The 13,307-nt window shown below is 34.0% G+C and overlaps 1 protein-coding gene and 1 long non-coding RNA gene across 2 annotated transcripts; both read right to left on the bottom strand.

The window, feature by feature from the left end:
- Positions 1 to 948: 948 nt before the first annotated feature.
- On the bottom strand, positions 949 to 3,702 carry LOC104901064 (F-box protein CPR1). Its single transcript, XM_010688608.4, has 2 exons — positions 2,362 to 3,702; positions 949 to 1,277 (listed from the first exon to the last, which is right to left on the bottom strand). The coding sequence occupies exons 1-2, from the start codon at positions 3,549 to 3,551 to the stop codon at positions 1,229 to 1,231; spliced, it is 1,239 nt and encodes a 412-aa protein (XP_010686910.2). The 5' UTR covers positions 3,552 to 3,702; the 3' UTR covers positions 949 to 1,228.
- Positions 3,703 to 7,657: 3,955 nt separating this feature from the next.
- Positions 7,658 to 9,367, bottom strand: LOC130589675 (uncharacterized). Its single transcript, XR_008967275.1, has 2 exons — positions 8,095 to 9,367; positions 7,658 to 7,982 (listed from the first exon to the last, which is right to left on the bottom strand). It is a non-coding gene; the product is annotated as an uncharacterized LOC130589675 (long non-coding RNA).
- Between the last annotated feature and the right edge of the window lie 3,940 nt (positions 9,368 to 13,307).

Genomic DNA, 13,307 nt, shown 5'->3' with positions numbered 1-13,307 from the left:
TATTTCCATATTAGGGTCCCATAACTTCACTATCACCGGTTTTTGATCAAAAAACTGAAATCCTTCATTCATCACCTTTAAACTTGCTTCAGTTGTAGAGAATCTCACAAGGAAGATTCCTTTCCCCATAACTGCTATTTTATCAATCCCATGTTTCCCCCATATCCTTTTGAAATACCCTTCCATAACAGAAATAGGTGGATTAGCACCTAAGACATAACACACAACAGCAGACATCCAATATTCTATCTCCTCCTGTATATCATCAAGTTCTATTGAGATTATAGAAGGATCTTTTACCTTGTTCAAGCTATTTGTCATTCCTGCCTCCATTGCTTCATTCTCCACCCTCTGAGCCCAGGATAATCTAGGCGCAATCGCTGGTTTTTCTGCACTTTTCATAACATTTAGCCATTCTGTAAGCGTTCTTTTCTCTATGGATTTATGTATTGTATCATCAATACTCGACATTAATACCTCCTCCACATTTTCTCGCACCATATTTCCAGCTAATTTCTCACTATTTTCAGCTGGGCTAGGGATTTTAATCGCTTCTACTCCAGTTACCTCATCTACAGATTTCGTTTTATTCACCGGCGACGATGAAGGACAAGTCTTCTTCCCCTTTCCTTTTTGAGCACTCTTCTTAGCTCTTCCTCTTGCCATGGCAACAACGAAAACGTCGAAAGGAAAAGCAATGGAACAGTGTTCCTAGAGAGAAGGGAGAGTTTCTCTCTCTAAGGCATCTTTTCGTTAAGCAAAAATTGTAACCACATAATAGCAAAGTGGTTGCCCTGGAGATTGTAATGACAAAACCACAAGTTTTAACCACATAATAGTAAAGTGGTAGCCCTGGAGATTGTAGAAGTATTATTTTCATACAGGTGCTTTTTAAAGTATGCAATAATGCAATGAACAATAAAGGTCGTAAAGGAGTGGAGACCGGTATTTTAAAGAAGTTCATAAAATATTTATGTAATTTTAAAGAAGTTCTAACATTAAGCTTGCGAGAGGTTTGCTTCATGCTTGGTCCTGCAATTTTTTCATTTTCTAAGAAGATTTATAAAACAAGTAGAGATTGTTTCTGTTCAGTTAACGTCATACCAAGGCATCAAAGAAGCAAACGAGTACAAAAAATTTAGATCAGGGCAACACCACTTTCATACTTAACATAGATAGGTCTGAACTAAGTCTCAAGCAGTCGCTCAAATAGGTCATTGGTCATCCGTCATAGCTTCAGCTTGAATCCAGTAGAAAGAAAATTATCCAAATTTTTCCTGAACAAATGAAGAAGGGAGAGCTTCAGAATGTGCATTTCTAGTACTATAAAAAGATATCAATGCATTAAAAGAAAATTTACTTTCCAGATTCTTTATAAGATCCTTCCGATGCTTACAATTCGATACATAATTAAGAAACATGCATATGCTAAAAGAAGGAAAAAAGGATTGGTAAACAAACTTGAGACACAATTAAACATATTTTGCACAGCTTCTGCAAATAAACAAGCTAGCAAGAAAACAGAATTTAAGATCAATATTCAATAATATTAAACTGCTAAAAAGGGAGTAGCTTAAAGTAAGATTCAATATATAAAAATCTCTACTTATGGTGAGACAAGGGAATTGTTGCAGTAGCCTCTGCTTTCTCAGAGTTACAAGAAACACTGAAACACAACTGCAACAGTGTATGAGTATAATCCCAAACAAGAGAAATACAGCAGGCATGAAACTAAAAGATACAACCATACAGCTCAATATGATGAAAGAGCTTTCTACAGACTTCAAAGGGTTTTGTGCACTGAACTGCATAAATCTAGTAATGTGCTTAAGTCAAACAACTATTGTGACATTATCTTGTAGTTCTTCAAGAATGCGGGATCATTAGAAGTATCTGATATGGATAGCTTTGATTTGAGCATGTGACACAAGGGTATTGTAAGGTGATTGGAGTGCTCGAGTGAACAATTTTTCCAATGACAGAGCAAAAGAACTAATATCTAATGCCGAAGGTAGTCACAAGCTACTCAAGATCCTTATCCTCTTCCTCACAAATTTATATTCCCAATTAGGAGCTACATAATTAAGATCAAGGCAAACAGACACTATGAGTCTATGACTTTCAACCAATAAAGCAAATACATACATTTCTTACAAACATTGATACTTCTCCATTCAGAAATTCCCTATTGGTACGCCCACAAACACCAATCACCAAGCCACAAAATAAAACACAAGAGCATTTACAATTGAATATCAGACAACTAGGATGCAAGAAATAATATATGTGAAAGATATTTTCATGCATTTGGACTTCATATGCAACTATGAAAACAAAATATAGCTAAAAAGGTTTTGTTACTTCTCTGTTTTCTTCCTTAGTATGGACGGTATGCTACCTCCTTCAGACTTCAGCATATCATTTCCCAAGGACACAAGGCTACCTACGAAAAACCCCGAAGACATTGGTGCTTTCGGTAGTCCCCTAAACCTATCAAAACTCTGGGTCTCCAAATCATACCAACCAAGCCCCAAAGTATCAAACTCTAACAAAATCCGTTTCCCATCTTTAGAGTAAACAATAACCCTAACCTGTAAATACATATCAAAAGTCTGTGTCTGTGGAATACTAAACAACCTAACCCAAGACTCTTTCTTCCCATATTCTTTCATCACCCATAAATCAGCACGATCCATCGTAAACTCAATTCTATCATCAAAAATCTCCAAGGGGCCAACAGGAAGTAATGTACGATACATAACCAACAAACACAAACAACCACCCAATTCACCCATATCCAAACATCCACCCAACTTATCATCATAATCAGGGCAGTCCATAAGCGAGTAAGTCTCGGTCTTAAAATCGAAACCTGCAATAAACTTGCATTGCATTTGCAGTTCCTTAGTAACCACAATATAATGTATAGCCTCATTAACAAAAACACCATGACGAGACACAAACAACAGATAATATGGCATTCTTTCAACACATTTCCATGAATTGTTCCTCAAACTATAAACTTCAGCTTCACTGTTATTATCCTCATTATAATAACTGTCCTGGATCATCCTCAAAACCTTATAATCATCGTTTTCCCTGTCGTAACCGAACCCGAAAACCAAAGTCTTATTATTATGATTATTGCCGAGGTTTTTACGACAGGGTGGGAGTTTACGTTGCGATTTTGTTAGAGGATTGAACAAGAAGACATTAGTTTTGGACTTATCGGAGATGCAAAGGATGCCGTTACAAGAACCTATCAAGTCGATTTCATGGTGTTTAAGAGGGTGGTTGAGTTCATAGAATAGGGGGTGATTATCGTCGACGTCGACGTCGATATCAGATGATAAGATATTTCTATTGTAGGAGAGGAGGAGGAGATGACGATCGGAGTTGGAAATTAGGGTTTGATTGAGATGAAGTTTGATAAAATTGGGGGATTTGATTAGAAAGTACCATGATTTGCAGACGTATTTAAAGTTGAGAAGTGATTTTACAGGCAACCGAGAGAGGATTTCACTGATTATCTCAGTGGGTAGAATCGCCATTGTTGCTGCTCTAAGCTATGAGAAATGGATGTAAAATGTAATGTTTGTCAGGATCTTTGGTTTTCCACTTTCTCCATTTTTAAACTGTCCGTTAACTGAGAAGGAGGTTACACTTATTTGACGGTTCGGTCAAATTGGGTCCTAGACACTGTCAATCATTTAGGGAGCTACTCCCTCTATTTCATTTTAATCTACACTATTACACTTTTTACGCATGTTAATATAAAATTTTAAGGACATGTATATTTAGTTTTGTATTTGTAAAAATTATAAAAAAAGTACATATTAATAAACTTCATGTTATCATAAATCTAACAAGATCCCACATGACTATATTTTCATCTGCATATAAATCACAAATGGTGATCAAACTGAAATTTGTGAATAATATAAAATATCAAAGTGTAACAATTAGAGAGTTGATCATGGGCCAAGTTGTACCATTCCTTAAAAAGTTTGCCCATTGATCGAATCGAAGCAAGCCAAATTTTTGTGCCTAAAGTCTGCGATTACAGGCCGAAATCGGATTAGACAGAAATTTAGATTAAAAAGTCGTTCGTCTTGTTTAAAACCTGTCTCGGTTGCAAAAAAAAATAGATCGGGTCGGGCTCGAAACCGGACCAAAATTATTTTCCCAAGTCTGGGAAAAACTTAGGCCAAGTCGTGTTCACTTAATCAGCTCTATATTGTTGCCGTTAATTTACTTTTTATACTTATTTTCAGAAGGAAAAAAAAACTTGAGAATATTTTCAAAAAAATTTGAAAATATTTAAAAGAAAATAAGAATGAGTAACAAGTAGAATGTAAATCTATTAAAAAAAGATAAAAGAGCAGATAGAAGTTGAGTAGTTCAAAAAAATATAAGAGAAGATAAGAAAAGTTCGAAAAAGATAAGAATAGTTTAGAAAAGATAAGATGAGGATGGAAAAAATAAATAGTAGAAAAAAATAATAGGATAGGAAGAAAGGAATAGAAGAGAACAGAAATGGAAGAAAACTAAAGTACAAAATTTTAGGGGTTGTTTGTTATCGTTTTCTAGTTTCCAGATTTCAATTTTTTGAAAATCAAAAATAAAAATATGGAAATCACAAAAAGTAGTTTCTAATATTTTGTTGTCAGTTTTCAAAATTGATCATTTTGGTATAAGTATGACTAATTATACCCCTTATATAATATGACTTTTATGTTCATAAAACTAAAAACAAGGAACTTACAATGAAGCCGAACAAGTCCTAAAATTTTTTATGTTTCGTTTAAATTTTGTCTTTTCTCCCAAATTCCTCCAATTTGAAATTTGTAAAGAGGCACTAGTAGAATATCAAAGCGTTTTTTGTACAACACGCCACACGGAATCCAAACCGTGTGGCCATATTACTGTAACTCTTCCTCTTTCCCCCAATTTCTCTTACACTGACATTTTTCATTTTCTCTCTCCTCCCACCCCAATTCCTCTTCGATCCTCCTTCCTCCCTCCTCCCTCCTCCCTCCTCCTTCCTCAGATCTTCGACTTTTTCTATCTCCTCCTGCCCCAATTCCTCTTTTCCTCACATTTGCCATTTTCTCTCTCCTCCTCCCAACAATGATCGGAGCGATTCAATTCTGAAATCAAACTTCAATAATTAATTTTCCACAGCATATTTAGATTTAGATTTTATAATAAGTAATTAATAGATACTCCATCTATGTACAAAGGTATGAGAAACTGAACGCAACAATCCTGGAATGGGAAGACAAAAAGAGGAACAAAGCGAGATGCAAATTGGAGATGACAGGGGTTCGCATTATATATAAGCAAGACTCCGTTTGCTATAAAATTAGAAAGTTATTCTAACAATGTTCTGCTTTAAAAAACGGCAGAATGACCAGAGAAAAGGAGGGCTAAAGCTTTGCAGAAGTATCATATTGAGATGGAATGTAAAAACAAATTGTTGATGGAGCAAGAGCACATGCAAAGGAGAAACGCAGGGATGAAGAATTCAAGGTGAAGGAGAAGACTAATAAATATCGGGCAACAGGAGAACCTCCTCTCCCTCCAATGTGTCTTTGTTTGTAAAGGCATCACATCAATAGGGCATCACCAAATTTATAATTACAAAAGACAAAAGTAACCCCTATTCACTGTAGAATAACCTTTATAATTGAAAAAATAATCCCTTATAATTACAAAAAGTAACCTCCATTTATTATAAAAGTAACCCCTTATAATTAAAAAGTAACACCTACTTTTAGTAGAAGTAACTCCTTAACATTACAAAAAATAACCCCTAGTAATAGTAAAAGTAACCCCTAGTTATAGTAAAAGTAATTCCCTTACAGTTACAATTTACAAAATGTAATTTATACTTTCAGTAAAAGTAACCCTATTTATAGTAAAAGTAACCTCTATTTATAAAAAGAAGTAACCCCTAATTTCAATAAAAGTCCGATGTGAGAGGTCCAAAGATGAGAGAGAGAGGTCCGAAGATGAAGAGCCAACGATTGTGGTGGAGGAAGAGAGAGGAGATTTGAGAAGTAACCCCTTATAATTACAAAAGGTAACCTTTATTTACCGTAGAAGTAACCCCTTATAATTAAAAAGTAACCCCTTATAATTAAAAAGTAACCCCTAATTTCAATAAAAGTAACCTTTTATAATTACAAAAGTAGCACCTACTTTTAGTAGAAGTAACTCCTTAACATTACAAAAAATAACCCCTAATTATAGTAAAAGTAACCCCTAATTATAGCAAAAGTATCCCCTTTACGGTTACAAAAAGTAACATATACTTTCAGCAAAAGTAACTCCTAGTTATAGTAAAAGTAACCCCTAGTTATAGCAAAAGTAACTTATACTTTCAGTAAAAGTAACCCCTATTTATATTAAAAGTAACCTCTATTTATAAAAAAAAGTAACCCCTTATAGTTATAAAAAGTAACCTATACTTTCAGTAAAAGTAACCCCTTAGCATTATAAAAAGTAATCTCTAGTGTCAGTAAAATAACCCCTTAGCATTCGATAAAGTAATCTCTAATTAACTAAAAGTAACACCTTAGCATTGAAAAGCAACGCGTTTTACTTTTTATGAATAAATGAGATTACTTTAAATATATAATGGGGATATTTTTTATGAACTAATTAATGGGTTACTTGTACCTTTTTTATGATTACTTTCTATAAACAATTCAAGCTATTATATAATAATTAGAGTTACTTTTACGAACATATGAGGTTACTCGAACAAATAAATAAGATTACAAATAATAAGAGTTACACGTACATTCAGGTAGGGTTATCCGAAAACGGATTCACACTTGGGCTTTTTTTAAAGGGGACACGAGCATCATTATAAGGCCTAACTTGGACTTATTATTAGTTGGTCACGTCCTTATTTATCAATGTGTTAATGGTAATTCTAGAGGAAATAAGAGGAGAGAGAAAATAGGAAAAAAATAGGAGAAATAATAGGAAAGAGAAAATGAGGCAAAAAAATAGGAAAAATGAGAGACATTAAAGATAAAAAAAAAAAGAAAAAAAGAGTTTAAAAAAATGAGAGAAAGGGGGGGTGCGTGAGAGAATGGGAGGGGAATCAATGGTAAAATTTTAGAGGAAATAAGAGGAGAGAGAAAATAGGAAAAAAAAAATAGGGAAAATAAGAGGAGAGAGAAAATGAGGCAACAAAATAGGAAAAATGAAAGACACATCAAAGAGAAAAAAACAAAGAGTTAAAAAAAATGAGAGAAAAGGGAGAAGGGGCTTGCGTGAGAAAGGGATAGTGAGAGGAAAGGGGGAAGGGGGTGGCCACACCATTAGTTGAAGGTGTGGCCCGCCTCATATAAAAGTTTGTGATTGCGTATTGTTGCAGTCATTAAGTGGCCTATTGCGACGGTTTTCACAGCGCAACAATTAAGGGCGCAACAAGAGGTAATCTACCTATTGTTGCGGTTCTTACTCAAACCGCAACAACATATATGTTTTTTAATATAAGGAAATGAAGCCTAATGCTGCGATTTTGTGTAGGATCCGCAACAATAGATGCATGTAAAAAAAAAATGTTGTTTGCCATCAAATTTGATAGGAAAAAGTGCAAGAAGAAAATAGAACACACAAAGTAATGACAATGAATGCAAAGATGCAAAAAATCAACATATATATTAAAAAAAGCAAAAGATAAATCTGGAAAAAAAAAATCAGAAAGCCTAACATCATATTGATTCTTACAAAAAAAAATGAATATAATTCAAAACAAAACTATAAAACTAAAATATCACTACCTAACCATTAGATTTGATAAATAAAAATAAAATCTAACTAGAAAGAAAAAAAAAAAAAAAGAAAAAATGAAGACTCAAAATCGCACAAGATCGCTGAAGCTTCCATCTGACTTAAGAGCACCACCAATAATAATATCACAACCAGCAGATCTCGTCAAATACGTTGGTTTTGAAGGTAACCTCAGATTTGGAAAAAAAAACAACAAAAATGGAAAATAAATGTAAAAAATCCAAAAACTAAAATACCATCGAGTAATTTCAAATCTGGAAAAAAAAAACGAAAAGAGCTTACAAAGAACTGGCGCTTGAGAGAGGCGAGTATGAAGTTAGCGAAGGTGCTGGCGGTGGTTGAGCGCGAAAAAAATCGCCGATTTCAGCGAAGGTTGAAGGTGATGCTGAAGGTGCAGCTTATTGGTGGAGTCGAGTGGTGCGACGGTGCTGTGGAGTCGAGTGGCGTGCAGAACTGTGGAGTCGGTGCATCGGCGCTATTTGAACGAAGAGCAACGACGAAGGAGTAAGTCGAAAAGGAACGGAGGAGTAAACTTGAGGAGGAGAGAGCGAAAGAATCGAATTCTATAGACATTTTAATGGAGGGAGGGAGGTTTGGCTTTAATGGCGCCGGAGAATGAGAGAGGGAGGAAGAATGAGAGTGAGAGAGAGGATGAGGAGGCGTGAGGAAGAATGAGAGTGAGAGAGAAGGAACTAAAGAACGAGTGAGAGATCCCGAATGAGGCGTACTCATCTTTCTCTCACCTTATAAACACCCTAGCCGAGTTCTTTTATTAATTATAGAGTTTATTGCTGCGGTTTTGGCTGGGAACCGCAGCCATAGATCTTTTCAAACAATCAACCAAATTGGAAATTTTTTTCCGTTGAGACCTATTGCTGTGATTTAGGCTGGAAACTACAACAATAGGGCTATTTCATATTTTACGTTTTCTTTTCACGTGATTTATCGCTGCATATGGGTAAAACTGCAGCAATACCACCGCAGAAATAAGCAACTATTCTACTAGTGAGGCTTTCCTTCCATTTCTATCACTTCTAATATTATTTTTAAACCAAACATTGGAAACTAAAATCTTTTCTTCCAATTCATTTCCTACCAAATTCTTTCTACTAAACAAATTGCTCGAGGTATTGTTCAAGTCAACTTATTTCAAAAAAAATTCTAAAAGATTTATGGGAAAATTAAAAGTTTAGAAATTTCAAGTTATGAAAAACTGTAAAAAAAAAAAAAAAATTAAAAATTCTAGCAGAGTAAACTCCTTTAAAACCCTTACGAATATGAGTAGCTATATGATTGCCCTCAACAACATAAACTGCCTATGGATCTATATCACTCACAAAATTTCTTGGCAACAAAAGTATCTAGGAAGTTATGGGTACTTCCTGAATCAATAAGGATATGCAAAGGTTTTCCGTTAACTAAACCTTTAAGTCTAGGGATGGTCGTGACACGGGTCAAGTAGGAGACCCGCCCCATCTCCGTCCAATTAGGGCGTGGTTATACCCGCACATCCCCGCAAACCCCATCCTTCCCACCTCTCCTTCATCTCATACTTACTCTCTCTATCAAAAAGCATATTATATATTAGAATATTTATTATTATAATCCAATTTGTATACTTATATTATTAATAATTTTACTTTGCAACAATAATGGTGGCATATTGTTTGGGATTATTGGGTGGATAGTTGTGGGTATGACGCGGGCGCGGGTACCCATGTGGGTGGTGGGGAATGGTGGTGTAAAAATGTACTCGTTGGGACTAGGATGAGTCTGCAATTTTCCCCCTTGGTGGGGCGGGGATGGGGATGGGAATTTTATGTGGGTGCGAGTTTGGAGGGACCATCCTCCGTACCTATCCTGCCCAATTGCAATGGCCTCATGGTATGATAGCTTTCAGTGCCAGGAAAAAGCAGAAACTGAAATTTGTGGGAAGACTTGTGACTCAAAAGGTGAGTTTTATACCCAATTGATCATCTTCATCACTATCATTATCACCTAGCAGTTGTTTCCTTTTCTTTTCATCCTCACCCAAGAACTTCACAGTGTAGAATTGTGGCTCTTCAAACTGGCATATATGACCTCTTGCATAGGCTTAATCACAATAATAACATAATCTTATAGTGATTTTCTCAACTCTCACACAGCAGGAATATGCTTAAAAGGTCTAGGTTCATATTAAGTGAGTGACTAAAAAGGGTTTGATGTAAGATTTTGAGATGATATCCTTAATTGCTTTTCAGATAGCCTAGCATGTTGAATTACTTTAGAAACATTGCTTGGTTTGAAGTCCCTCACAAAAGGTTTTCTATAATATCTCAAACCTCTCACAAAACTATCCAACATGTAAGAATCAAGTAAAACATGACCACTTTGCAACATAATAGATTTCAGACTTTCAAATTCATCAATAGAAGCCTCAATGACCCTGACTATTGCAATTTATTGAATTGTACTATCACATTCAAACGTCTACTATCTTTAAATCTTGCAGCCAGGTCAATTATAAAATCATACCAGTCCACATTTCCCTAATTGACAAATAACTTATAATCCAACTCTCAACTCTATCTATCATGTAAAGTAGGGAAATTCATTACCGGGTACCCGAAAATACGAGCAGCTAAATAAGCAGTCCGTGACCAGACCCAAAAAAATCGGGTACCCGCAAACCGGGTACCTGATTTTCTTGGGTCAGGTCATGAATAATCGAATTAGACAATGTGAATCATGAAAGAAAATAAATGTCCTGTTTGGCAAATAGAGTTTAGAGTTTGTTGTTATAATTTTAACTTTTTGCTCAGTAGATTTGACTGCTAATTTGGTAACTTTCTTTTGTAAATTTGTTTGGTAACAATTAAATGACTGTTAAAAGTTTATTGACATTTGTTTGTGTGAAATGACATTTATAGACATTTTAATACATATGTATAATATTATTATGAAAGACAAAAAAGTCATTGGATATATTTTTACCTAATCCTCTAAAGAGAAAGATCCTATTGGGAGCCTTTTCATTTTGAGAGTTTTTATTTCAAATCTCTATCTAAAACTCTATTTTACCAAACACCAGAGTTTTTGACTAATCAAAACTCTAAAAATAGTGGTCCAAAAATCTCTTTTTGCTCTAAAACTCTAATTGCCAAACACCCCCAAAAATATGCGACTACCAATACAACAGCCTTAGAAGAATGTATCTAAATGATGAAACAATGTCATTCTCACAAATTTGTATAATCCAAAGTAGAATATGACACTTGACAAGCATATTAATACTTTTAGCTCGTCTTGCGTGTGGCCGCGCGCGCTTCTTCAGTCAACCAACTCATCTTGAAAAGGTCATATCTTACTCGTTTCTCATCGGAATCGAGCGCTTGACCAGGGGTTAGAAAGATATCAAGTCAAGTTTTCAGCTCCAACTTGAATTTTACAAATATATTGAGTGTGTTGTGATATAGGACCTTTTGAAGTTGACCCTTGTGCGCAAATGTTTTTAAACAAATGGAGTTACTCTTATGGACAAATGGAATTACTTGTATGAGTATGTGGCTACTCTTTAGAATAAAGGAGTGTCAATCCTATAATAAATGTGGTAACTTTTATAATAAAAGGAAATACTAATCAGTTTACTCTTATGAATAAATGAGCTTACTTTTGTGAACAATGGAGGTTACTTATATGCTTAGATAAGATTGTCGTGTAATTAAATAAGGTTGCTCATGTGAACGTATGAATAAATGAATTTACTTTTATGAATAACTGAGGTTACTCATATAATTCAATAGGATTCTCATATGATTAAGTGAAGTTACTTGTATGAAGAAATGGGGTTACTTTTGTGAACAATTGGGTTTACTTGTATGAATAAGTGAGGTTGCTCGTATGAATAAGTGAGGTTACATTTGTGAATAGTTAGGTTCCTTGTATGATCAAATAGCATAATCATATGATTAAATGAGGTTACTCTTATAAACAAACTATGTTACTCGTATAAAAAAATGATGTTACTCGTGTTGATAGATGAGAGTTGTTTTGTGATCAATTGGAGTTACTTGTATGAATATATAAGGTTACTCGTTTTGATAAACGGAGGTTAATTTTGTAAACATTTGGGGTTACTTGTATGAATAAATGAGGTTACTGATATGAATAAATGATGTTACTCATAAGATTGAACTAGATTACTCATAGGATTTAACAAGCTTATTCCAAAAATCAAATGAGGTTATTGTAAAAAATAAATGGGGTTACTCATACAATATTTTAAGGCTACGTGTAACAATAGAAGAGGTAACTCTTATAAAACAGAATGGGGGTACTTGTGTGAACAAAATGGAGTTACTCATATGATTATATAGGGTTACTGGTATAAATAAATGGGATTACTCCTTATGAACGAATGAGGTTACTCGTATTAAAAAATATGACTTACTACTTGTGTGAACAAATGGGATTATTGATATGAATAAATGAGATTACTCTTATGAACAAATGAAGTTATTCGTATGAATAAATGGGGGTTGATAACTTTTGTAAACAATTGAGGTTACTCATATGATTAGTTAGAGTCATTATATTATTAAATGAGGTTACTCTTATGAAAGAATAAAGTTACTAGTATGAATTCAAGAAATTCAGTTACTTTTGTTAACAATTGGGGTTACTCATATGATTATATATGATCGTCGATTCGTTGTATCATTAATTGAGGTTACTCTTATGAACGAATGAGGTTACTCATATGAATAAATTAGGTTTCATTTATGAACAATTGAGGTTACTTGTATTAATAAATGGGGGCTACTTGTGTGAACAATTGAGGTTACCGTTATGAATAAATGAGGTTATCGGTATGAATAAATGAGGTTACTCATAAAATTAAAGTAGGCTACTCATATGTAAAATGGTTTACTTATAGGATTAAATAATTTTATCCTAAAAACTAAACAAGGTTGCTGCAAAAAAATAAAGTGTGTTATTCATATAATATTTTAGACTTTAGCATAATAATAGAAGGGTTACTCTTCTAAATACAATGGGGTTAATGTAAACAAAATGGGTTACTCGTATAATTAAATTAGGCTACTTGTATGAACAAATGAAGGTTTCTTTATTTTTAAATGGGGTTACTCATAAGCTTAAATAAGGTTACATAAACTTACTCATATAATTAAACAAGATTACTCCAAGAAGAAATAATTGAGGTTACTAATATACTATTTTTAAGGCTACGCATAAAAGTAAAAGGGATACTTCTTGTATTCATAACTCTCTCCACTAATAATAAATCAACATTCAATAACTATCCAAAAACGTTTTTCGAAATAAAAAAAAACCAACTTTATAAATACAGAAATAAATACAAATCAAGTTTTTTGATTATATGAACAATATATATTAAGTCTACGATAAAAAATGGAAAAACCAATCAGACTCAAAGTACCACTCCTCTAAAAAAACAAAAAACAAAGACCACTATCATTTTGGGGAAGTAG

The sequence above is a fragment of the Beta vulgaris genome, chromosome 8, assembly GCF_026745355.1.
Source record: "Beta vulgaris subsp. vulgaris cultivar EL10 chromosome 8, EL10.2, whole genome shotgun sequence".
Lineage (NCBI taxonomy): Eukaryota > Viridiplantae > Streptophyta > Magnoliopsida > Caryophyllales > Amaranthaceae > Beta > Beta vulgaris.
Note: the sequence above shows the minus strand (reverse complement) of the source record. Positions and strands in the feature narration are given on the sequence as shown.

Bases quoted from the DNA above. Each gene is read 5' to 3' on its own strand.
- LOC104901064 (XM_010688608.4), bottom strand. From the start codon at position 3,551: ATGGCGATTCTACCCACTGAGATAATCAGTGAAATCCTCTCTCGGTTG. The intron at 1,278-2,361 runs GTAACAAAACCT...TCATTTGTTCAG, and splicing joins CTAAGGAAGAAAACAGAGAA to GAAAAATTTGGATAATTTTC.